At 49.7% G+C, this 27,556-nt stretch overlaps 2 protein-coding genes across 19 annotated transcripts in view; one reads left to right on the top strand and one right to left on the bottom strand.

Annotated features, from left to right (window-relative positions):
* LOC143297381 (RNA-binding motif, single-stranded-interacting protein 2-like) overlaps nt 1-27,556 on the bottom strand; it is a 251,484-nt gene that overhangs the window by 90,531 nt on the left and 133,397 nt on the right. The window lies entirely within an intron of this gene.
* Nucleotides 22,380-22,859, top strand: LOC143295794 (uncharacterized; the record flags this gene model as incomplete). The annotated part of the gene is made up of 1 exon (XM_076607417.1): nt 22,380-22,859. A coding segment is annotated over one exon (480 nt), but the record flags the coding sequence as incomplete, so codon positions are not given.

The raw sequence follows: 27,556 nt of genomic DNA, 5'->3' as shown, positions 1-27,556 counted from the left end.
CACACACTTGACGATGACAGACAGGGCCCCACAGTGGGCTGTTTGGCTATGGCTGTCAAACTCAAAGCCCCAGTATGTGGCGAGAATAAGGCATGGATTGTGCTTCCCACTTCCGTCAAAGTTGTGAACAAGTGGAGTTGTCTGAACCAAAGTGCTGTATCACGCTAACGTGGATGCAGGATCCTGCCATATATGTTCTGCCTTTACATCAGAACGAAACACTGCTGCAGAAAAACAACAAAACAATGCAGGCTGTAAATGCGAACAAGCGAACACCGCATGCCCAGCAGAACCCTGGCGGAATTAGATTCAACAGTATCGTATTTACTTTGTTTCCATTCAAACTGTGTGCAAACCTGCTCGCTTTCCAAGTTTTTCTGTGAGTTCTCTTTTCGACAAAATTATCCCAAAGTTCAGTGAAGGGCTGTTGTTACTGTTCAGGTTTCACGTCATCTTGTCCACAGTGCGCAGGACACCATGGGACAAGTGATGGGGAGTTCTGGCTAAAGGGGAGGGTGGAGGGGGGGAGGAAGGTGGGGTGAAGGGGTGGGGGAAGGTGATGGGGGGGGGAGGGTGAAGGGGGGGGGAGGGGAGGGTGAAGGGAAGTGTGGCAGAAAGGCGGAGGGGAGAGAGAAGAGGCTGCAACGGCGAGAGGTGCGGAAAGGAAATGATACATTTCATATAACGTTCCAAGTCGTGTCTGCATCAGTCTGATAAACACAGCGCAGGCACTCCTCCCGTCAGGCAGGCAGCACGGCTCGCAGGCCTCTGGTGTATGGCCACATGTTCGCGCCAAAAAAAAGTGAACGTGAAGAGAGAGAGAGAGAGAGAGAGAGATATGAGAGAGAGAATAACTGCGTAAAAGAAATCCCAAGAAATATTTTCAATTACCCAATAACTTTCTTTTACTACTTTATCCCGCATAATCCAACCGTTATCAGAAGGCCATTATAAACTCTGCATACAGGCTGCGTATTGATCACCCGAGAAACTGTTGAATAAGCAGCCGTGGTTTTTCCCTCTCATTTCTGAACATAAAAAGCACCGCCCTCCCACCCCCTCATACATCCATGCGATTTTCCTCTCAGTCGTCTTTCCAGAAACGACGATGAGTGGTGCCGTTTCACTGTCCGGCAATGAAATGACAATGCCACGCCAAAAGCAGTGTACACAATGAAGTGAGCCAACCAACCAACAACAGCAGCAGCAAAACACAGGCACTCACATCCACCCATTCTCTATTTCCAGTTCTGACGCCGTTATGAACTCATAGCCTGATGAGGCTGATGCCCCTGCCACTGAGCAGCCCTGTTGCTGTGGGTGATAGTATCAAGCTCCCAAGACTTTATGGCTCCACCATCGCTGCCACTACACACACACACACAGGTGAACATACACAGGCACACACACACACACATACACATACACCAACACGCACCATACACACCTTACCTTTTCTTTCCGTGAATGTGTGTGTGTGTGTGTGTGTGTGTGTGTACTGATTTTCAGGCTGATAAAAGCGGGTACTGTTTATACAAATATTTCACAAGCTGTGTCGTGGACTGCTGAACCGGCAGAACTAACTAAGTAGTTACTTGGGATGGAGAGGGCTTGGCTGGAAGTGACTGACAGAGACTTAAGTGAAGAGAAGACAGGCACACACAGAGGGGGTGTAAGTGTAGGGAGAGGGGGTGTCAGTGTAGGGAGAGGGGGTGTCAGTGTTGGGAGGGGAGAGGGGGTGTTAGTGTAGGGAGAGGGGGTGTTAGTGTAGGGAGAGGGGATGGGAGTGTCAGTGTAGGGAGAGGGGGTGTCAATGTAGGGAGAGGGGGTGTCAGTGTTGGGAGAGGGGGTGTCAGTGTTGGGAGGGGAGAGGGGGTATTAGTGTAGGGAGAGGGGGTGTTATTGTAGGGAGAGGGGATGGGGGTGTCAGTGTAGGGAGAGGGGATGGGGGTGTCAGTGTAAGGAGAGGGGGTGTTAGTGTAGAGAGGGGAGAGTGGGTGTCAGTGTAGGGAGGGGGTGTCAGTGTAGGGAGAGGGGGTGTTAGTGTAGGGAGGGGAGAGTGGGTGTCAGTGTAGGGAGAGGGGGTGTCAGTGAAGGGAGGGGAGAGGGGGTGTCAGTGTAGGGAGGGGAGAGGGGGTGTCAGTGAAGGGATGGGATGTCAGTGTAGGGAGGGGAGAGTGGGTGTCAGTGTAGGGAGAGGGGATGTCAGTGTAGGGAGGGGAGAGGGGGTGTCAGTGAAGGGAGGGGAGAGGGGATGTCAGTGTAGAGAGAGGGGGTATCAGTGTAGGGAGGGGAGAGGGGGTGTCAGTGTAGGGAGAAGGGGTGTCGGTGTAGGGAGAGGGGGTGTCAGTGTAGGCCGTGGCTGGGTGGGGGTGTCAGTGTAGGCCGTGGCTGGGTGGGGGTGTCAGTGTAGGGAGAGGGGGTGTGGGTGTCAGTGTAGGCCGTGGCTGGGTGGGGGTGTCAGTGTAGGCCGTGGCTGGGTGGGGGTGTCAGTGTAGGCCGTGGCTGGGTGGGGGTGGCAGTGTAGGCCGTGGCTGGGTGTGGGTGTCAGTGTAGGCCGTGGCTGGGTGTGGGTGGCAGTGTAGGCCGTGGCTGGGTGGGGGTGTCAGTGTAGGCCGTGGCTGGGTGGGGGTGTCAGTGTAGACCGTGGCTGGGTGGGGGTGGCAGTGTAGGCCGTGGCTGGGTGGGGGTGGCAGTGTAGGCCGTGGCTGGGTGGGGGTGTCAGTGTAGGCCATGGCTGGGTGGGGGTGTCAGTGTAGGCCGTGGCTGGGTGGGGGTGTCAGTGTAGGCCATGGCTGGGTGGGGGTGTCAGTGTTGGGAGAGGGGGTGTCTGTGTAGGAAGGAAAGGGGGTGGGGGTGGCAGTGTAGGCCGTGGCTGGGTGGTGGTGGCAGTGTAGGCTGTGGCTGGGTGGGGGTGTCAGTGTAGGCCGTGGCTGGGTGGGGGTGGCAGTGTAGGCCGTGGCTGGGTGGTGGTGGCAGTGTAGGCCGTGGCTGGGTGGGGGTGGCAGTCCGGGAAGGAAGCGGGAAAGGAAAGGGGGTTTATGTGTTAACAGTCTACCCGTCAAACACAGGTTTCCCAAGATGATGGATGAGGTAAGAAAACGGGTGGCTACATCTAGGATTGCAGAGCAACAGCGAAGTTGGGGAAATGTTTTGACAACAACACAAAGAAAAAAAATGGAGGAAAGGCTTTTTTTCTCCGTCTTGTTTGTTTATTTTTATAGACATCCTGCGAGTAAGGAAATCCATAGTTATTTTGTGTGTTTGGAATCAAGTTCACTAACATTCTAGTCACATGACTAATGCACAGAGAAACGATATTTCAAGATGCATCAGTCCATAAACTGCTTACATCCCCTTCCAGCCCCCACCCTCTCTCTCTCTCTCTCTCTCTCTCTCTCTCTCTCTCTCCGAAAAAGCATATAACTGCTTGTGTACCTTCTCTCACGTATGTACACATAATGCGCAAGTGTGAAATGTGCGTACGCTAGCGTGCGCGATATCACTGACTCACTCACTCCAAGCAGGGCAACTTAAACCTTTTTTCTTTTTTTTTTTTGTCTGACGTAAAAACTCTAATTCAAAATATACCCTCATCTTCGCATTTAAAAAAAAGTGTTGACTGAAGCCGGCATTAATTAGGCAGTTTATATGCAGGGGCCCACGCCCACCCAGACCTCATCCAACTCCAGCCAGCCATTGTCCAATGCATTATATGCCGAGTTCTCTCCGCATTCAACACGTCGTGCGCCCGCTGCTGTCAGTACACAACGACCATGTGGTGACTCCCTGGCGACAGTGACCGACTGAACTGTTCCACAATGGTCCCTGCAGCACGTGCACCTGCTGGAAAAGCTGAATCAAAGCATGCACAGAAGCACACAATGGAAGTGATCCCCAACATGTGGGGGTTCAATCTATAACTTTTGAGTTTAAATTGATGCCGATTATTCAGTGGTGACTGATTCCATGCAGGGTGACAGGACGTTGTCAGGTTTTCATCCCTAAAATGGACACACACACACACACACACACACACACACACACAGAGAGAGAGAGAGAGAGAGAGAGAGAGAGAGAGAGAGAGAGAGAAATCATTTCCATCAGGAAACGATCATTTTGCAAGATTTAGTTCTGGGTGAGCAGAAGACAGACAGTAAGTGTAAGAGCTCGTATTCTTAATATTGCCCAACGTCCCACGTGTGAAAATCCCACTGGTTTTTAAACAAGTGACGAAGATACAACCAGCAATATGTTGCCTCTGCCGAACCCAAGAGGCGAAGGGGGAGGGAGGATAGGGGGGGAGGGGGGAGGGCGAGAAGCAGTCCCGCCCCCCTATCACCTATTCCATCTTGTATCATGTTACTGCCCAATGGAATACTGCCCAGAAATCGAATGGAGGTGAGCCACTAATGGCTATGTCGAACGCAGAGGCTTACTGCCCTGTATATGTTTGCAGTCCACGTAGGATGACAGCAGGAGGTAAAATACAACAGCCGATCGTTCACACCAATCCGTTCAGGCCCCACGTCAGATGTGCTATTCAAACAGTACCACCCTGACTCAGGCACAAGACACGTCGCTCCGTGCACTCGAGTAAATAGATGACACACTCTTGATGGACGACACGCAATGCACTTTCCAAACACACACATGTTCATACACACTCCTCATTCACAAAGAAGAGAGAGAGGGAGAGAGAGAGATGAGAGGAAAGGGAGATAGTTATCAAAATTTATGCCACTGAAATATCAGTCAAATACAAAACAAGGAAAGAATGATAAGCATTAAAAAGATAAGAGCACATCAATTTCCAACAACACCGTGTCAGCCACACATCAAACCCACAATGCCGCGCGTGCTTCAGCCCCTGGTCTGACTTTCTGGCCACACAGGGGGTGCGGGGGGAGGGTGGGGGGGGGGAGGGGGGAGCAAGGGAAACAAGCCTGATCACCATCATTGACTCATACAGGCCACCATCAAACCCCATCCACATTTTCCCCACACAGCTAACTCGTCTCGCAAACACCCCTTTCCAAAACTCCCTTCACCCTCCCTTTTTCCTCTTCATATCCCCCCTCCCTCCTACCTCCCCCTGCACACACACACACACACACACAACACACACACACACACACACACACACACACACACACAGACGATATGGAATATCAGGAAACACACAAAGGGGGTAATGTGCAGTCATTACACCAATTAAGGGCCGCGCTTTGAGCTTCCATTTCCAGGCGGATTCGGCGCCAGGAGAAATTGAGAAATGATCGATCTCTGCGGTCGTCTAAGGGAGTGAGGGCAAAAGAGGGAGGGAGAGGGTGTCCATTTCCGACTTCCCAGTGGATGCAAGTGAAAAGCCAAGAAGAAAAATATGGAGAAAGAAAAGGACACGGACGATAGAATGGATGGTGGTTTGTTGGAGGAAGGTGTGGGCTGTAAGAGCTGTTCAACCTTCTGTGTGGCCGCCTGCTGGATGGGGCCAGCACGTTATGCTTGCACTGCCATCATTTACTCGTTCTGAGGGGGATAGTGTTCGCATGTAACATCAGCATTCACGCCCCACCTCCTGCCAGCCCTCAACACACACATAAAGGCTTTTTCTCCTTTTTTTTTTTTTCCTTTTCGTTTAAGTGGCATGGAGCAGGAGTCACAGAAAGGTGGGGAGGGGTGTGGGGTAGATTGATTATTTGATATATATATATATATATATATATATATATATATATGTGTGTGTGTGTGTGTGTGTTTGTGTGTGTGTGTGTGTGTGTGTGTGTGTGTGTAGAGAGAGAGAGAGAGAGAGAGAGAGAGGAAGGATTAAGATTTTTTTTTAATTCACAGATGTTCTCAGATTCGTAAGAATGCAGAGACCACAGAAAGAATTAAAACTTTCCCTTTCTCAACCCTCGCCTGCTAACAACATACCTACCTCCCCCTCCCCCCTCCGCCACGTGCTCCACAGATCACTCATTAACCTATCTTACCCCCTCCCCCACTCTCCTTGTCCCCCCCACCCCCTCCCCTTTAATTAGTCAGCCAGTTTCAATGGCCAGCTTCCCAGGGTGACAGTGGACATCACAGACCGGCGATGGGTGGCTGGGGGAAGCCGGCTGGTTCGCCAGCTGTGGATTTTTCAGTCACACGCACATCAAATCCGCCATGAATCGTGTGACATTTAATTGATGGGCGGGCAACGGAACTAAAACAACAACAACAACAAAAACCGAAAGAAATAAAGAAATGATTGAAAAACGGTGACGGTTAAGCGATGTATGTTTCGCCCGATTTTTGAAAGTATGAAGACCGCATAGGTACAAAATATACAATCAGTTACACACGTTCACGCTACACACACAATACACAGAGAAATGGATCGAGGGGGTAGGAGAGAGAGAAGAGACAGAGATACAGAGAGGGACGGAATGAGAGAGAGACAGGCTGAGAGACAGGCACTGAAGAGAGAGGGGGCGGGATGACGAGAGAGACAGGCACTGCAGAGAGAGGGGGCGGGGTGACGAGAGAGAAACGAGGGGTGGGAGGGGCAGGACTGAAGGAGAGAGAGGGGTAGGGAGGTACCCAGAGAGGCAGGACTGAAGGAGAGAGAGGGGTAGGGAGGTACCCAGAGAGGCATCTAGAAACGGATAAACATGTATCACACACACACATGTAAGACATGTATCACACACACACACACACACACACACACACACACAAACTCGTTTAAAATCACACAGTGAACAGACGTTATACTAAAATACTTGTCTGGTCTCTCGGGCGCACACACACACTGGTCTAAAATCACATCGTAAACAGACGTTGTACTGAATCACACACACACACACACACACACACACACACACACACAAAGTGCCGAGAAAAGCCAGGTGTCAGTACCGTCAGGGGGATGGTGGCAACAGGTGGCCGGTTGGGCGGCAGCGGGGCAGGGAACCAAATGATGGCTACTTCTCCACACGCTCTCCTCCCGTCCTTCACTCCGATACAGTCAGCCACTCAATGATACTATTCACACTTGCTTGGCTGCGTCAACATCCAAAGTCCGGCCACTTTTTTTTTTTTTTTTTTTTTTCTTTTTCAGGACAACACAACTGGAGAACTAAGGCACTTGGTGGTGACTGAAGTCACGGCGGAACCGGTCTTGGAAGAAAATGTTTCACCCAACGACAGACACGGCAAGGGAGTTGTGAATGTCCGCGCAGTCAATGAAGTGCACAAATTAGCGATGTGGATGTGCAGCCTGCTGCGCTGTGTTGGCGGTGGCCCCGGCCCAAGCTGTGTGCGCTGACAGCCAAGAGCAACCAACCCTACACGTCGGCAAGCAAGGCAGAGATCAGCCCGAGTGTCTGAACCAACGTACGTGCGCTATGCATGTACAGTGTCGCCAGCTAGCACGCGGGAGAACAAACGCTCGAGACTGAATCATAAACGCCTGTGTCAATGTCAAAGTTGACGGCACAATCAAAGTTTGGCAGGGCGGGGGCAGGGGAGGGTGGTAGGCGGCAAGTGGCGACAGACGGACGGACAGACGGGCGACGGCAGCCAAGTCAGCGAAGTGCGACCAACACAGCAACACGCACACAACACACCGTGTTGCCACCACTTCAGCACGCTGCCGACTTACTCAAGCAACCAGGATGCGCTTCTGTGGGGATGAGGGATAGCAACTGATGGGCATACTTTTCATCACCCTTTCTGCCGGATCACCGAGAGACCAGACAAGTACTCACTCCTCAGCAGTCACAGGTGAAGGATGAGGGGCCAGGAATGTGTTCCAACACGGCACGAAAGGGGTTTTGCTGCCTTTGGGCACTGAAACCGGGACGACGAATGCGGTCCAACAAGGCGCTTGATGCTGAGGGAAACTCGGGTCTGGCCAGCACTGATCGTCAGCTGGTTGTCAACAGAACGGGATGGTTGCATGCCCGACAACGCCACACACACGCTCACACAATTGACACAACTTAATTGTCCACTGCCACAACCACTGGCTGGCTTCAAACCAGCCTCGCACGAAATCTGACTCAGCAGCAAACCCTGGTTACGGAGGAACAGAATAATATAATAACAATAAAAACGAAATAAAATAAAATAAAATGCCCCACAAGTAACGAGCTGCTGCCGGCGACTCACGACCCAACAATGCTTTCAGAAAGCCCAGGAGGGCAACAAGCAAAGGGTTTGTTTGAAACGTTCAATTAGCTCTGGTCTGGATTAAAACAAAAATTTTATTTAAAAAAAAGTCGACAGAACAGTGCCACAGAGAGCTGGCGTGAGCGGCGGGCGGTGTGGAGGCTGGCAGGGCGCTATCAGGTCGGGGAGGCTGGCAGGGTGCTATCAGGTCGGGGTGGGCTCTCACTGGCGGCCTACCCTTCTCTCTCCCTCTCGTATCAACAGGCCGGCCCGGAAACCAGATACAAGGCCTGACTGTTTTCCCCTGTGCTTCAGCCGTCCCGCTATCTTCAGCTTTTGCCCCATTGAGGGGGTGGGGGGGGTGGGTGGGGGGCTGGGTGCAAGAGCAGACGGTGGTGGAAGTTTATCGCCTGTGGAACCCTCTCCCCCTACCCCCCACCACCCCTTCTTCCCCCCATCTATTTATCCCTCCCTGCCTTCCGAATCCAGGACTTGGTGACTCACGCTTGCTGCCTCCTGTGTGTGGTGTATGTAGTGCCACCTCCCTTTCTGCACCATGCTGGCTGGCTGTGCCTGGCTTGCTCCCCTACAGAATCTCCTGTCTGGCACCACAAAATAAACACGGCTTGTTACGGACAATTTATTTCTCCAAGTGACACTCTCCATTCCTACTCTTTGAAAGCCCGGCGTGAGTTACCGCCATGTTGGCCAGTTCGCATCAGCCACGTTCCCGGTGCTTGCTTCTCTTCCACATGGTCAAACCGATATAGTTTTTTCCCCTCAAAATCCGAGGCAGATTATTTATTATTGGCAGGAGCCCCTTCCCCTTCTCCCGCCCCTACAGGTCTCCGTGCTTGTGCCGGCACATCACAGCCCGGCCGTAATCGGCTAACAGGTGCAGCTACCCTGCCTCCCGTCAAGAGGGCTTGAAGAGATACCGGCAAGGTCTTAAAATAACCTGCCTGTCCTACTTCAGTCCTTTTCCACTGAACTGCAGCGATCGACATGAGTGTCCAGATTTACAGACGGCTCTGGCAATGGGGAAAGGGGTGAAGTGAACAGATCTGAGAAAACATGCTTACCGTGACTCGGCAGATTAATTTATTGATAAACGTGTCAGAAGATGATTATCACACGCAGTTCCAGATACACACGGGTGGAAACTGGGTGGGTGGGCAGGGGAGCGAGAGGACAGAGAGAAGAGTGAGTTTAAGATGTTAACATATTTGGCTGCTCGACGCACACGCGCGCGCGAACCAAAGAACTTGATCAAGAGTAAGCCCTTTGCATCGTTTCATTCATCCACCAACCCACAGCCTCAGCTCAGTCAGTTCTGAACAAATCGCGCTGTACCCGTTCAACCACGGTAGACATGCTAATCAACCCGCGGTAACAAATCTCTAAAGCCACCGTTAAAACACAAGACACCGATGTGTGTATAGTTAGGGAGATTTTCAAGTGCATTACAAGCTGTGTGTGATCACAGCACTTGGCCATCTGTGGGTGTGACAATCCTCAGAACATGACAGCCCACAACACTGGGCCACAGCACGTGACCCAGCCATCACTGGTCTCGTCATGTCATGTCACTGGTCTCGTCATGTCGTGTCACTGGTCTCGTGTCACTGGTCTCGTCGTGTCGTGTCACTGGTCTCGTCATGTCGTGTCACTGGTCTCGTCGTGTCATGTCACTGGTCTCGTCGTGTCACTGGTCTCGTCGTGTCATGTCACTGGTCTCGTCGTGTCATGTCACTGGTCTCGTCGTGTCATGTCACTGGTCTCGTCGTGTCGTGTCACTGGTCTCGTCGTGTCGTGTCACTGGTCTCGTCGTGTCGTGTCACTGGTCTCGTCGTGTCACTGGTCTCGTCGTGTCATGTCACTGGTCTCGTCGTGTCACTGGTCTCGTCATGTCACTGGTCTCGTCGTGTCATGTCACTGGTCTCGTCGTGTCATGTCACTGGTCTCGTCGTGTCACTGGTCTCGTCATGTCATTGGTCTCGTCATGTCATGTCACTGGTCTCGTCGTGTCATGTCACTGGTCTCGTCATGTCCTGTCACTGGTCTCGTCGTGTCATGTCACTGGTCTCGTCGTGTCACTGGTCTCGTGTCACTGGTCTCGTCATGTCCTGTCACTGGTCTCGTGTCACTGGTCTCGTCGTGTCATGTCACTGGTCTCGTCGTGTCACTGGTCTTGTCATGTCACTGGTCCCGTCGTGTCACTGGTCTCGTCATGTCATGTCACTGGTCTCGTCGTGTCACTGGTCTCGTCGTGTCACTGGTCTCGTCATGTCATGTCACTGGTCTCGTCATGTCATGTCACTGGTCTCGTCGTGTCACTGGTCTCGTCATGTCATGTCACTGGTCTCGTCATGTCATGTCACTGGTCTCGTCGTGTCACTGGTCTCGTCATGTCATGCCACTGGTCTCGTCATGTCATGTCACTGGTCTCGTCATGTCATGTCACTGGTCTCGTCATGTCACTGGTCTCGTCGTGTCACTGGTCTCGTCATGTCACTGGTCTCGTCATGTCATGTCACTGGTCTCGTCATGTCATATCACTGGTCTCGTCAAGTCACTGGTCTCGTCATGTCACTGGTCTCGTCATGTCATGTCACTGGTTTCGTCATGTCACTGGGGTCAGCGCTGTGACCGACAGTAACAATGGACAGTCAGCCCTTACTTGTGGCTTGCTTCATCAGTGTTGCACAAACCGTGAGAGGTGTGGGAGGAGATGGTGGAAGGGGGTAGAAACGTGCGCTCGATGGCGCGCATACATATACATCACACATACACCTCTCTCTTTCTCAAACACACACACACACACACACACACACACACACAATCAAGTGACTAACGCAAACTTCAGTTTGCTATCCGCAACACATACGCAATACTTCTCTTGTCTTCACTGGAGCGGTAGAAATGAGTAAACGCTGGGCGTGGCAAGAAATCAGAGGAAACCCGCGCACATGCACATACACCCACACACACACACACACACACACACACAATCTGTCCATATACGCCCGTTGAAAATAAAGGTATCTTCGTACCGATAGCACACAACACAGCGCGCGCTGTACACGTGAACTCACACGCTGCACGTATACGCGCGCGCGCACACACACACACACCGACGCGCGCGCGCGCGGAGAGAGAAAGAGAGCAGCGCGCGCGGCCCGCTGAAGCCATCAAGGACTGTGTTGTGAGCGAAGTGCACAGTGGCAGGATGCTTGACCCCTGACCTCTTCTTCCATTGTCCTCGTTCGCATTGCACGCGTGTGAGGTCGGCTGTAGGTTTCTGTTCCTGACCTGTACTGACTGCCGCCACTGTCACCCCCACCACCCCCACACCCCTCCCTCCTACCCCACTCCGTGCTTCCCATCCATGGTGGTCCACCGTCCCCAGTTCTGTGGGCACCACTGGGTAATGGTCTCTGTCTGGGTGCAAGGATTTGTCTCCACACCTTCAGTGACACTTACCACAGCTCCATCATCATCTCTACAGTTACTAACCTCCCCCCCCCCTCCCCCCATCTCTCTCTGTGTTTTATATTTATTTATTCCTCTCAGCTAACATTTCTATTAACAAATAATTTTTGTTTCAAAGATGGGTTTGACTGAGATTGAATGTGCAGCCCAGTCTCTCTCTCTCTCTCTCTCTCTGTATAACACCGTGTGTGTGTGTGTGTGTGTGTGTGTGTGTGTGTGTGTGCATGCGTGCTTGCGTGCAAGCGAGCGAGCGAGGCTGAAACATATACAGAGAAGTGAAATTTTTTTTTCTTCTAAATATCATAATCATTTTATGTGGGTTCCAACAGATGACAATTACGACAAGCCATATCCCGATGGTCATGCCGATAACGATGATGAATGGTTTTTATTGTCTCGGTCGGCGCCCAAACGCCGTTCTGTGTTCAGCTGCTACACTAACGTACAGCACGCAACTGCCGTAGTGGGTCTGCCATTTGGCTGCCAGGCTTATAACGATAATAATCGGTGCCCCCTTCGGTTACCGTCCCCCTTTCCTCCCTTCTCCTCCATCCCCACCCTCCCAGTCTCTCTCCACCATATCTGCCCCACTTCCAGCGTGATGTCAATTGTTCTGTATTCACCCCTACGCCAGATTTGACCCACGGGGCGTTTTTTTTTTTTATATTCACCTTAAGCTTTTTGGAACTGATCCTGCCCTTCCCCTCCTAACCCTCTTTTCCTAAATGACTATCACATACTAATCAAAGAAATGAGCTCTATTTAACAAAATAAGTGCAAAAACTACAAATCTAAAATCACACACACACACACACACACGCACGCACGCACGCACGCACACACACACACACACACTCTCTCTCTCTCTTCACGCACATCATCCATACAACTTCAGTTATCTTCAAATACGATATGGATGCATGCACTCCTGTTTCCTGCATTTTGAAAGGATAAAAGCAAACAGAAATTAGGAAATTGTACAACTAAATTTCTGCATTCATACAATCGCCACACATTCATTTGTAAAGTGTGGAATAATCTTCCCTTCCCACAACATTGGAATCATCTTCCCTTCCCACAACACTGGAATCACCTTCCCTTCCCACAACACTGGAATCATCTTCCCTTCCCACAACATTGGAATCACCTTCCCTTCCCACAACACTGGAATAATCTTCCCTTCCCACAACAATGGAATAATCTTCCCTTCCCACAACACTGGAATAATCTTCCCTTCCCACAACACTGGAATAATCTTCCCTTCCCACAACACTGGAATAATCTTCCCTTCCCACAACAATGGAATCACCTTCCCTTCCCACAACACTGGAATCACCTTCCCTTCCCACAACACTGGAATCATCTTCCCTTCCCACAACATTGGAATCATCTTCCCTTCCCACAACACTGGAATCATCTTCCCTTCCCACAACACTGGAATCACCTTCCCTTCCCACAACATTGGAATCATCTTCCCTTCCCACAACAATGGAATCATCATCATCTTCCCTTCACACAACACTGGAATCATCTTCCCTTCACACAACACTTCACACAACAGACGTGTTCCTGTATGTCTTTGATACCTTCTTCAAGATGACAGCATCAAAACATCTGCAGTTGGATATATCCCACAAAAAAATCCTTTCATTGTGTCACAGAAAGAGGTTGCAGGCTGGATTTGATCATGCACTATAGTCAGTTACACTAGGGCTTTCAGTCAGATGATGCGGCCGACGGGGCTAACCATCCTGGGGAAGGGGAGGGGAGGGGTGGGGAGAGGGGGGAGGGTACTGACACTACACTCACACCACCGCTTGATTGACAACACTTTCAAGGGGGCAGCGAGAATGCGTTTTAATTTGTGTTCCCGGGAATCGAACTCAGCACCCAAGGAAATGCGAGCAGGGTGCTCAATCAACTGAGCAATGCGGGAACCACCAATGCTTCAACTCTACGGAGAGAAAAATCTCAACGCGTGCAATTTCCGGAACGGTGCAAATGAACCCACTGACCTCTGACTTTCCAACACTGCGCTTTTAAGACAATGCAAGGGGGGGAAACAGCAGGAAAGACAGCAACGAAGAAAATGAAAAACAAGGACAGGGGCTCCATCTCCGGCGGTGTCTGGAACCCGCCATGGGATGATTTAGCATGGGGAGGGGGGAGGGGGGACATCCTGGGTGTGACATCAGCGTGCAACGCAACAGTGGTTATGCATATGGAGCATTTGGCAGGCAGGCTTGTCGATCAGCATCATGACGAGTCTCTCCCCCCTCCCTTCACTCCTTCTTCCCCCCTCCCACTACACCTCCCCGCACCCCCCCCCCCCCTCCCTCGGCATTATTTTATGTTTATTGACTTTGCCTTTCTTGTTGTATCACGCGCGACCTGATAAATAGTCAAGTGTAGAATCCACCAAACACACAAAAAAGAAGTAAAACAGACAAACAGCAAACTAACACAAAAGGAAAAATAAGACGGACTGCACGTCTCTTGATAGACAAGTATATTGAAAATCATATTTCATGTATCAAACAATGACAACAAATTTGGTCTTTTCAATGTAAGGAATTCTTTGTCCCCTTACTTTGGTTCTACACTTCAGCTTCTCTCCCTTCTTTCCGGTCTGTGTATCGCCCCTCCCCTCCGCCCCCACCCCCTAATCCCTCCCCAGCACACACACACACACACACACACACACACACACACACACACACACTGTTTTCCGTATTTAGTTACTTTCCTTGTGTACATGGTTGATCCCTCCACCCCTCCCCACTGCACACAATAACGTGAGCCCATGCTGACTGCCTGGTTACTGCCCTGCAGGATGCACGCTGGCAGCAGAGAGCAGCTCGTTTCCTTCAGTCCTATCAGTGGGGAAACAGACCACACCACGAGGCATGCAGTCACTCACTTCATGCACACTCTCGCAGCCCGCAGAAAACACAGAGCTCCCGTTAGAGCCAGAATAAAAGCACAGCACAATGCTGGACTCTTCATTCTCCTTTTATTTCTCTATCGTTCCCATTCCCGTATGGACCTACCCCTCTCTCTCCCTCTCCCTTTCTCTCTCTCTTGACCCGCTGGATTGGGCAAGGTCTATCAATCACCAGTCACTCCGTCAATTATTTCTATCAATCACCAGTCACTCCGTCAATTATTTCTATCAATCACCAGTCACTCCGTCAATTATTTCTATCAATCACCAGTCACTCCGTCAATTATTTCTTTTTGCGCGTGCTTGCTTCTGGCTTTTGTGCTTCATCCTGCAGCGACACGGCAACAACACTGTTTTCTGCAGTCCAGACTCGGAAAAAAAATCAGAACACTGGAAAAGTAAAGACAATACACAGAAAACGAAGAGAGAGGCAAACGGAAACTAGCACTGGCAGTGGACGCTACAGAAAGGCATATTAACCCTTGTCTCTCCAGGGAGTTGTCGGCCACTGATGTGTCTGCCTGTAGGAGAAGGTAGTTCACGGTTCCCCGGGGAAGGATAACAACTGGGTGGCAAATGTGCTTACAAGTTTCCCTCGGACAAATGACTCGGAAGATTGTAATCGTGATTATGAAGCTGATGGAACGACCGCGAGAGGCTCCAGTCGCTGAATCCTAATTACAGTTTTATCAGCGTGTCCGACACGAAGCTGTACCGATGAAAAGAGGTTAACGTTAGCTTCAAGGTTTCTTCTTTTCATATTTATCTTGTTCAACCAGCGTTTCAAAGGTGTAGGTAGTACGCGTACGTGATGTTATCATCACAGAATCACAAAGAGGCGCACATAAACGAGTGCGCGTGCGCACACTTGCGCGCAAATGTACATACACACATTTGAAAACAATAGGGAGAGGACCGAAGGAGAGGATTGATTACACCCAAACTTCCCTGCACCATGAAGAAGAACAGTCGAGTAGGAAGGTGAGGGAAGGAGGGATGAAGGCACCTGGTACTATAAAAAAAACACCCACCCAAAACAACAACAACAACAACAAAACACACACACACACACACACACACACACACACACACAAAACTAGTTCACACTTAGAAGTGTCAAAGAGGAACATTGATCAGTAGAGAAAATCTCTGACTTCCTCAGAAAAATCACGAAGACAACTGAGAGAAGACGAGGGCAGGAAAAAGGACAGGAGTAAAAAAAAAAATTTTTTTTAAAAAAAAAATTAAAAAAAAAAAAAAAAAGATGGAAGGGGACAAGTTCGAGAATATCTTTAGTTTTCTTCTTTCAGCATGGTTACCCAGAAGACAGCAGAGGAAGGGGGAAGGCAGGAAGAGAGGAGAGAAAACGCATAGCTGATGGGCAAGTGTTCTTACCATGGGTGTGGGGGATGAAAATATGGTTTCCTACGCACAGCTTGTTGTTAGCATCCCTACACAGGTTGCTGAGCTGTGGATGGGAGTGGGGACGCCACTGTTAAAATCCCCAGCACCGGTCAGTGTGGCAGTGGTATAAAGAGAGCCAGAGCGAAAGAGCTGGGTGTGGAGGAGGAGGAGAAGCTCCCTGCTTTCCCTTTAGCTGTTCCCACACGGCCAAGAAGTGGAAGGTCCCTAGGACAACTTCCTCCTCCTCTGCTTCACACAACTCGCCTGACAGACCACCGACACAACAGCCGCTAAACTCTTTATCCCGCCAGCCAATCACAAAGGCTCAGGCGAAATGATGAAGGGAGAAATAATCGGTCAATAATTGGTCCTGCCAAAGAACTGCCACCCAGAGCGATTGAACCTCTCTTCTCCTTAGCGAGACGATCGAATCTGACGCAGACAGCAAATGGGGTTCCCCACCCACCCCCTCCTCCAGCTCTACCCCCCAAAGACGACATGACCATTGACAAGCAAGATGGAGACGATGCCAGTCAAGGTTAACACAAAGAAAAAAAGGAAGAGAGGAGAGAAAAAGTATGATCGCATTAGCAGCAAGAACTACTCCTTGCTTTCCAGACTTTACAGGGCTGCTTCGGGATGAGGGAAATGCCACTTGACGCCCAACTTTATTCCCAAAGACTTCCCCCTTGCCGTAAAAAGGGCAGAGAAGCTTGTGTGTGTATGTGATGATTTATACTGAAGCGGGGTAGGGGGGAAGAGGAGGAAAGAGCGAGGGAGAGAGAGTGGAAGAGACAGAAACAGAAATAGAGGTAGAACGAGAGATGCGCTATCTGTAGCTGTGATAATCTCTGCTAAAAGCATGCATTCAGCGTTTGCAAATATCAGTTAAAAAGAAAAGAAAAAAAGTGTGTTGTTTGCCCCCATCTTGCTCCAATCTGCAAACCCACACTGCGGATCAAATCGGCTGAGGCTTATCTCAGTCATAAAGAAATAAATTTGAAAAAGGGGGGACAAGAGATAAACAAGAGAAAATGAAAGGTCTTCAATCTGTTTCCTAAAAGCAGGTGTTATTGGCATGCATACGTACCGGAACTAATGCAAACTCTGTCGACGCATGCGTACACTTGATGCGTTGTTAGAGGAACTCAACCCATGGACACCAAAAACAATCACTGAGGATGCTGGTAGGATTTCTACACGATTTCCAACTGATTACGAGTCTGTACGGGTGAGAAAACCAAAGCCGAAAGAAAGAAAGTGTTGATTGTCTGGTTTCTATACAGTTTCCAAAGATTACAGCTTAATGTTCATACGACGGGCGGATGTTATTCCACCAAACAAACATCAAAAAAGGCCCTGCTGAAACCCCTGTTCCTGACAGAGACAGAGAGGAGAGAAAAACTGACGTGAACGACGAGGCAACAAGTCCTGCCTCAAAACACTGTCCACGGCCCCATCCTGGCGTCTCTCGGGGGGCAGGGAGATGAAAGGAGGGGAACTCAGAGAACTCTGCTTGTCTCTTTCCATCATCCGCCGCTGTCTGGCAACACAGCAACATCAAGCGGCGTCAGTGCCTCACATCAAGAACGACGGCTGGTCCTCACACTGATCGAGCAACCAGGAGAACGGGAGGGAGAAGGGCTGGGGGCGGGAGGGTGATTGGGGAGAGGAGGGCGATAGGAGATACGAGGTGAGGGAGGAAGATGCAGTCATAAAGACAAGTTCAAAAGCAAGCTGCGTTTTTGTTTCTTTTGCTCTGCTTTGTTTCCTTCTTTAAAGCAGAAACAGATCAAATGAAATGTTATTGCGCGCGTGAGTGTGTGTGTGTGTGTGTGTGTGTGTGTGTGTGTGTGTGTGTGTGTGTGTGTGTGTGTTGGTTTGTGTTTTTCTTCCCAGAGTACCGAGTAGTGTTATACCCTCTCATACACAGAAAAGACAGACAAACACATACACACAGACACGCACGCGCGCATGGGAATATATCATGCACATCAATCACTATCCCCTTCACAAAAGCCGACACATGGACAAAGGGGCGTGAGTGGTGGAGAAGAGTGAGGGGTCAGGGGTGGGCCCAGCGAACACGATGGACTGATGGACAGTGTCGCTAGGCAGGCCAGCCACCAGCACGACCCTCAACGGTCTGATCTTTTAGAGCACTGCAATCATCGTCTGTGACGTGATGCCACCATTGTCACAATAGTATGACCACCCCCTGTTCCAACGGTCTTACCACGAACACACATGCTCTACGCAACTGACTTCTACTTCTTCAGCATTGCAGCAACATCCATGCAAGAAGACAGATGACCCAAGACGTTAATTTGTACTGATGGTGGAGGTGCCGGTGCAGTGTGTGTGTGTGTGTGTGTGTGTGTGTGGAGGGGAAGGGGAGACAGGGGCTGACTCTTGCATGTGGGGGAAAATCAATCTGTACATGCAGGCCTTTTGTAGTTTGGACTGATCCATAACTCGGACATCCTGCCGCTACCAGGCCTTTCGAAACCATGTATGTCTGGAAAGGACCACATCACCTTACACTCCCTCTTCACACACACACACACACACACACACACACACACACGCACGCACGCACGCACGCACGCACACACACAAACAAACAAACGCACACACAAACACACATGCATGTATGCATCTATTGTGCGCATTGCATCTGCTTGTACATGATGGCTCACGCAAAAGAGCGCATGCCTTTGGTATACATACTTTATCCATTGGCAAGAAAATATTACTGAGCACTGCAGTTTGTTTTAAGTCCTCAACAAAGTCAGAATTAGTGGAAATTATGGAAAACATGAGAAGAGAGGTGCATCATGCAAAATAAGAGAACAGATGGTACAGGAGACAGACACAGGAAGAGAGGACACAGACAGACAGAGACAGACACAGAGAGAGGACACAGACAGACAGACAGAGAGAGGACACAGACAGACAGACAGAGAGAGGACACAGACAGACAGACAGAGACAGACACAGACAGACAGAGAGAGGACACAGACAGACAGACAGACAGACAGAGAGAGGACACAGACAGAGACAGACAGAGAGAGGGGACACAGACAGACAGACAGACAGAGAGAGGACACAGACAGACAGACAGACAGACAGAGAGAGGACACAGACAGAGACAGACAGAGAGAGGACACAGACAGACAGACAGAGAGAGGACACAGACAGAGACAGACAGAGAGAGGACACAGACAGAGACACACAGAGAGAGGACACAGACAGACAGACAGAGAGAGAGAGGACAGAGACAGACACACAGAGAGAGGACACAGACAGACAGAGACAGACAGACAGAGAGAGGACACAGACAGAGACAGACAGAGAGAGGACACAGACAGACAGACAGAGACAGAGGACACAGACAGACAGACAGAGAGAGGACACAGACAGACAGAGACAGACAGAGAGAGGACACAGACAGACAGAGACAGACAGAGGACACAGACAGAGACAGACAGAGAGAGGACACAGACAGACAGAGACAGACAGAGAGAGGACACAGACAGACAGAGACAGACAGAGGACACAGACAGACAGACAGACAGACAGAGGACACAGAGACAGACAGAGAGAGGGGACACAGACAGACACAGACAGACAGAGACAGACAGAGGACACAGACAGACAGACAGACAGACAGAGGACACAGACAGACAGACAGACAGACAGAGGACACAGACAGACAGAGACAGACAGAGGACACAGACAGAGACAGACAGAGAGAGGGGACACAGACAGACAGACAGAGGACACAGACAGAGACAGACAGACAGAGGACACAGACAGACAGAGACAGACAGAGAGAGAGGACACAGACAGACAGACAGAGAGAGGGGACACAGACAGACAGACAGAGGACACAGACAGACAGAGACAGACAGAGAGAGAGGACACAGACAGACAGACAGACAGAGGACACAGACAGACAGACAGACAGACAGAGAGGACACAGACAGACAGACAGAGACAGACACAGAGAGAGGACACAGACAGACAGAGACAGACAGAGAGAGGACACAGACAGACAGACACAGAGAGGACACAGACAGACAGACAGAGAGGACACAGACAGACAGAGAGAGAGGGCACAGAGACAGAGAGGACACAGACAAAGAGAGGACACAGACAGACAGACAGACAGAGGGCACAGAGACAGACACAGAGAGAGAGGGCACAGACAGAGACAGACACAGAAAGGACACAGACAGAGAGAGGACACAGACAGACAGACAGACAGAGAGAGGACACAGAGAGAGAGGACACAGACAGAGGACACACAGAGAGAGGACACAGACAGAGAGAGGACACAGAGAGAGAGGACACAGAGAGAGAGGACACAGACAGAGAGGACACAGACAGAGACAGAGAGAGAGGACACAGACAGAGAGAGGACACAGACAGAGACAGACACAGAGAGAGGACACAGACAGAGACAGACACAGAGAGGACACAGACAGAGACAGACAGAGAGAGAGGACACAGACAGAGACAGACACAGAGAGAGAGGACACAGACAGAGAGAGGGCACAGACAGACAGAGACAGACTGAAAGACAAAGAGACAAAAAAAGATCACGCCACACTTTTTTTTTTCCTTTTTTTTCTCTCTCTCTCTCTCTCTCTCTTAGTTTTGGTTGATGATTGCGATGGGTTCACTGCCCACACTCCGCGCTGACAAGATTTTTATCAGGGCAAAATGTCAGGACTCTGATGGTACGGCGTTGATCAGCATCTAGATGAAGAAAATTCAATTCATGCCCTCTCTCTCTCTCTCTCTCTCTCTCTCTCTCTCTCACACACACACACACACACACACACACACGCACACACACACACAAGATACCCTAATCCCCTGCATTTCCACACACGCCTGTCTACAAATTTAGTTGATTCTGAGCGAGTCGTTAATTTCATTCTGAAATAAGTATATTTTAATCATAATGTCATACAAAATAATACATATACAAGTAAACATCTATTTTGCATCTCACCACAAAGCAATCGGGAAAAAGTAGTATTTAAAATATCTTCATTCCCAAGCTTCACTTTGCGCAAGTAATGATTACAGGGAAATAATAATAATAACCATATTAATCATCATCATCATCATCTTCGGCATCATCATCACTTTTATCGACCTTATACATTACCCTGACGATGAATCATTTCCACGCGGATGTGGGAGAAATGGTTTGGGGTGTACAGAACATGCAGCTGTTCAACCTATCCATTTGGTCGTTTTGGGATGGTAATAAACATCAGTGTATAATTTCAGCCTGTTCCCATTATCTTCTGCCGTTTTTGTGTGTGTGTTTTTGTTGTTGTTGTTGTTGTTGTTGTTTTTTTTTTCTTTCTTTTTTTTCTTTTTTTTGGGGGTGGGTGGGTGGGGGGGGGGGGGGGGGGGTTGTTTTGGTTATTTTCCTTTTCTTTCCCTCTCTCACTCACTCTCGTTGAAAATATGATGTATATCTAATAAATGCTATACATCAAGGCAGCAACCTGAGACGGAAATGAAAGCAAAGTATATATTATTTAGCAAGCCAGCTAACTGTTTGTGAATACTTCATTTAGCCTGTCGCACTGAACTTGGCCTGCAGTGTAAAGCTGACAGAAACATGACGAGAAGCAAGCCTGATGATATCGCTGCGTGTTCACATGATGACTGACGCCAAGAGAATGTACCCATCCTTTTTTCTGACCACCTTTCCATTCCTTTCTTTTTCTTTTCGGTGCATGGCTCCTTGCCTGGCTCCTTGCCTGGCTTGTCATCTGGCTCCTTGCCTGGCTTGTCAGCTGGCTCCTTGCCTGGCTTGTCAGCTGGCTCCTTGCCTGGCTTGTCAGCTGGCTCCTTGCCTGGCTTGTCAGCTGGCTCCTTGCCTGGCTTGTCAGCTGGCTCCTTGCCTGGCTTGTCAGCTGGCTCCTTGCCTGGCTTGTCAGCTGGCTCCTTGCTGCCTGGCTTCTCAGCTGGCTCCTTGCTGCCTGGCTTGTCATCTGGCTCCTTGCCTGGCTTGTCATCTGGCTCCTTGCTGCCTGGCTTATCATCTGGCTCCTTGCCTGGCTTGTCATCTGGCTCCTTGCTGCCTGGCTTGTCATCTGGCTCCTTGCCTGGCTTGTCAGCTGGCTCCTTGCCTGGCTTGTCATCTGGCTCCTTGCCTGGCTTGTCATCTGGCTCCTTGCCTGGCTTGTCAGCTGGCTCCTTGCCTGGCTTGTCATCTGGCTCCTTGCCTGGCTTGTCATCTGGCTCCTTGCTGCCTGGCTTGTCATCTGGCTCCTTGCCTGGCTTGTCATCTGGCTCCTTGCCTGGCTCCTTGCTGCCTGGTTTGTCATCTGGCTCCTTGCCTGGCTTGTCATCTGGCTCCTTGCCTGGCTCCTTGCTGCCTGGTTTGTCATCTGGCTCCTTGCCTGGCTTGTCATCTGGCTCCTTGCCTGGCTTGTCATCTGGCTCCTTGCCTGGCTTGTCATCTGGCTCCTTGCCTGGCTTGTCATCTGGCTCCTTGCTGCCTGGCTTGTCATCTGGCTCCTTGCCTGGCTTGTCATCTGGCTCCTTGCCTGGCTTGTCATCTGGCTCCTTGCCTGGTTTGTCAGCTGGCTCCTTGCCTGGCTTGTCATCTGGCTCCTTGCTGCCTGGCTTGTCATCTGGCTCCTTGCCTGGCTTGTCATCTGGCTCCTTGCCTGGCTTATCAGCTGGCTCCTTGCCTGGCTTGTCATCTGGCTCCTTGCTGCCTGGCTTGTCATCTGGCTCCTTGCCTGGCTTGTCATCTGGCTCCTTGCTGCCTGGCTTGTCATCTGGCTCCTTGCTGCCTGGCTTGTCATCTGGCTCCTTGCCTGGCTTGTCATCTGGCTCCTTGCCTGGCTTGTCATCTGGCTCCTTGCTGCCTGGCTTGTCACCTGGCTCCTTGCCTGGCTTGTCATCTGGCTCCTTGCTGCCTGGCTTGTCATCTGGCTCCTTGCTGCCTGGCTTGTCATCTGGCTCCTTGCCTGGCTTGTCATCTGGCTCCTTGCCTGGCTTGTCATCTGGCTCCTTGCCTGGCTTGTCAGCTGGCTCCTTGCTGCCTGGCTTGTCATCTGGCTCCTTGCCTGGCTTGTCAGCTGGCTCCTTGCCTGGCTTGTCATCTGGCTCCTTGCCTGGCTTGTCATCTGGCTCCTTGCCTGGCTTGTCATCTGGCTCCTTGCTGCCTGGCTTGTCAGCTGGCTCCTTGCCTGGCTTGTCATCTGGCTCCTTGCCTGGCTTGTCAGCTGGCTCCTTGCTGCCTGGCTTCCTCATTTCCTTGCTTCGTTGTGGTTTTTTTGTTTGTTTGTTTGTTTTGTTTTTTCCCGCTAGGTTGCTTGCTTTTTCATTTATTTAGTTCCAAATAAAATAAAATACAAAATTAACGTAACTGAACAGATGACATGTATGGTCAAAATAGTTTGCAAACTGACACATCCAATGGGGTTGAATGAAAGTCGTGAATAGGGAAAGTGGGTGAGGTGGGGGGGGGGGATGTTTAGGAGGTTCGATGGCAAGAACTGGGGAAATAATGCACTGACGCATTCGCTGGCGAGACAGACAGTGCCAACTTCATTTGTTCGTTTATCGATTTCAAAACCTTTCATATTTTGCAACTCTTGTTCCCGTTCCCGCTTCTATCGCACTGAATTACCTCCAGCCTCAGTCAGACAGCTCCAGAAACCATTCAAGGTTAATGGTGTGTCTGTGCACACGCCGTGTACACAATCATTTCCTCCTCGCTCACAGGCAAACAGACGGAAAGCTGCAGAGACGAAAAGGTGAAGTGAGACCGCTTTATCCTCACTGACCAGTAACTGGGTCCTCTTTGGACTGATTAGTTATTGTAGCGAGCTGCCTTGGTGCCGTGGACTCCTGACGTGCCCGGTGAGGTGGGAGGAGATGTCCATTCATTAGGGGTGTTAGCAGTGTCAATCAGCTCGGGGTGCCCAGCTAACCCAGTCATTTGTGCTTGTTCAGGCTGCAGCTGCTACTGTTTCTGTTTTTGCTGTTTTTGTTATGATTCCTCTTGAACTAGGAGACAAGACTGCACAGGCTCAATGCTGCAGCCTTGGGGGCTAGATGGCCTTTGGGAACCACCCCCCAACGCTGAGTGACCAAAAGACCTCTTCGCCGAGACAATGGGGATGTAACTTGGACAAGGCACTCTCCACTATAGTCCAATACTTGCCCAGATAGCTGGGACAGCAGGTGTCTCCTCTGCTGTTCTGATGGTCGTCGGTCACCACTGACTATCACACAATTGGGAAACTGACATGACATGGAAAGGTATGACGGCAGTTGAGATACCAAACTATATGTGCAAAAGCATCGTTAAAGTCAAATCATAGTGAAAGACGTTGTAAAACATAATTATGTGATGACATTCAATTCTAACATTGAGTTGCGCTCGAACAGTCCTACTTCACAAACAAATCACAATCACTAGCACGCAGCGTTCGATACGTTTTCAAAACCTGCGTGACTCGCGCGTTCAAATGTCTAATTCTGGCAGGTCAGAGAAAAGTTTTTCCGAGGTCTTTTTAACACTTGTGCTCCGGACAATATAATCAAAATCTGAATTAGAATCAGAATCCATTCTAATTGTCAAATAAACCTTAACACGCTTTACAATACATGCACAGCTGGCTCCTTGCCCAACAAGTCAGTAAACAATAAACAAACAAACCAGAACGAGAAAATGTGACAGATGTGGTGGTGCATCGTCTATGGGCTGCCTGAATGCTGTGGCATCGCCTTCTAACTGGAACTTGTATGGTGTGAGTAAAATGTTGCTTGAAGGAATGCTCTGTAGCTCAGTAGCTCAAGGAGGAGTCACTGCGTTCGTATATGGATTTGTCCGAACACAGTGACGCCTCCTTGAGATACTGATACCGACACTGACACTCCGATGCACTCAGTAGGTACAACAAATATATCTATTGCTTTTCCTTCCAGATGTACATTAAATAAGTTTACAGTACTGAAACCGCACCCAGTCGTTTGTTCTGAGTGTGACTGTTGTTAACGTTGCTGCTATTACTGTACTGTTATCACAGTTATTGTGGTGACTGTTGCTGTCATTGATGTTATCACAGTTATTGTGGGGACTGTTGCTGTCATTGATGTTATCACAGTTATTGTGGTGACTGTTGCTGTCATTGATGTTATCACAGTTATTGTGGTGACTGTTGCTGTCTTTGATGTTATCACAGTTATTGTGGTGACTGTTGCTGTCTTTGATGTTATCACAGTTATTGTGGTGACTGTTGCTGTCATTGATATTATCACAGTTATTGTGGTGACTGTTGCTGTCTTTGATATTATCACAGTTATTGTGGTGACTGTTGCTGTCATTGATATTATCACAGTTATTGTGGTGACTGTTGCTGTCATTGATATTATCACAGTTATTGTGGTGACTGTTGCTGTCTTTGATATTATCACAGTTATTGTGGTGACTGTTGCTGTCTTTGATATTATCACAGTTATTGTGGTGACTGTTGCTGTCATTGATATTATCACAGTTATTGTGGTGACTGTTGCTGTCTTTGATGTTATCACAGTTATTGTGGTGACTGTTGCTGTCTTTGATATTATCACAGTTATTGTGGTGACTGTTGCTGTCATTGATGTTATCACAGTTATTGTGGTGACTGTTGCTGTCATTGATGTTATCACAGTTATTGTGGTGACTGTATCTGTCTTTGATATTATCACAGTTATTGTGGTGACTGTTGCTGTCATTGATGTTATCACAGTTATTGTGGGGACTGTTGCTGTCATTGATGTTATCACAGTTATTGTGGGGACTGTTGCTGTCATTGATGTTATCACAGTTATTGTGGTGACTGTTGCTGTCATTGATGTTATCACAGTTATTGTGGTGACTGTTGCTGTCATTGATATTATCACAGTTATTGTGGTGACTGTTGCTGTCTTTGATGTTATCACAGTTATTGTGGTGACTGTTGCTGTCATTGATGTTATCACAGTTATTGCGGGGACTGTTGCTGTCATTGATGTTATCACAGTTATTGTGGTGACTGTTGCTGTCATTGATGTTATCAGTGTTACTGTTGCTTATATCAATGTTATCACAGTTTACTTCTGTTACTGTGTCTGCTGCTTTTGCCTACATGTACGTGGCCATTTGGCGAGGTCCTTGTGTCATTAGAGTATCTGCTTACACAGCTCGATATGGGCTCAATCGTTATTGATGGCTCTGTTCCCCTGACTATAAACCCTACGTCACCAGTTACTGTCACGTAATCCTTTTCGTCACGCAACCGTCTGTGGGAGATATTTTGATGTGGTGGGGTGTGGTGGGGTGTGCATGTGTGTGTGTGTGTGAAAAGGGGTCAGTGTTTCGTGGAAGGCACACAGCACGATCCATTTCTTTCCTACTCAGGTCTACCCCACCACAACCTTCTCTTCTCTCCCTCTCTCTCTCTGTGTCACACACACATGCATGCCTATATGTGCCAATGTTCGTGCATGCGCCTTTGTGTATGTGTGCGCACGTGCAGGCCAGCCTGCCTGGGCCCTGATGGCGTGACGGTGCAGGAAAGCCACAAACACCGACAGCACTAAGCAGGTCGCCATGAGCTGCTTATCTCCCCTCTCCACACCTCTCCTGCCGGTCTTCGCTCCACGCTTCAGGGCACAGGCCTGGGTCCAAAGCTAAAAACACAAGCGCACACATTCCCACTCAAACGCATGCATGCACACACACACATGCACGCATTCGCTAACAGAATGACAGAGGGGTGGGGGAGAAGAGAGAGAGAGAGAGAGAGACATATGAACACACACACACACACACACACACACACACACACACACACACACACACAGACAAGACAAGACAAGACAAGACAAATTCTTTACTTCGAGGATAATAGATAAGCACTGGTGTGCTTTTTTACATCGTCCCCGCCCTGAATAGGGTCCACACTACACAATATCTAATAAAAATGAAAGCAGAGAGAGAGAGAGAGAGAGAGAGAGAGAGACGCAGACTAAATCTTTATGGTTTTCTAGAAATCACTAATTGTCATCTCACACAAAAAAAAGAACAGGTGGGAGGGCTGGGGGGCTGGGGGGGGGGATGGGGAAGGAAGGGGGAGGAAGGGGGGACAGGGGGGAGGGGGAGGGTGTGGTTGGCGATGTCAAAACTGGCAAGAGGCGGGGAGGGGGTTGGGGGAGGCACCATTTCACAGCTCCCGTCCAAATCTCACAGAGCACTGTAGCTGTCCTCATGACAGACGCAGCAATTCGTAAGCTGGTAATAACATTGGGACTACTCTATGTGTGCCTGTACATGCCTGTCTTTATGTCTGTCTTCCTGTCTTTAGCCCTCTATCTCCCTGCCTGCCCCCCCACCCCCAACCCCCTCCCCCACCCCGCCCCGCCTCTCTCTCTCTCTCTCTCTCTCTTAGACCATCTGAGAAAAGACAGCAATGTCCGAAATGAAGCAATTCGTAAGCCGTTCACAATGACAATGATCATTAATCTCTCTCTCTCTCCTTTCCTCTC

The sequence above is a fragment of the Babylonia areolata genome, chromosome 2, assembly GCF_041734735.1.
Source record: "Babylonia areolata isolate BAREFJ2019XMU chromosome 2, ASM4173473v1, whole genome shotgun sequence".
Classification (NCBI taxonomy): domain Eukaryota; kingdom Metazoa; phylum Mollusca; class Gastropoda; order Neogastropoda; family Buccinidae; genus Babylonia; species Babylonia areolata.
This window is presented reverse-complemented; position numbering and strand designations above follow the sequence as displayed.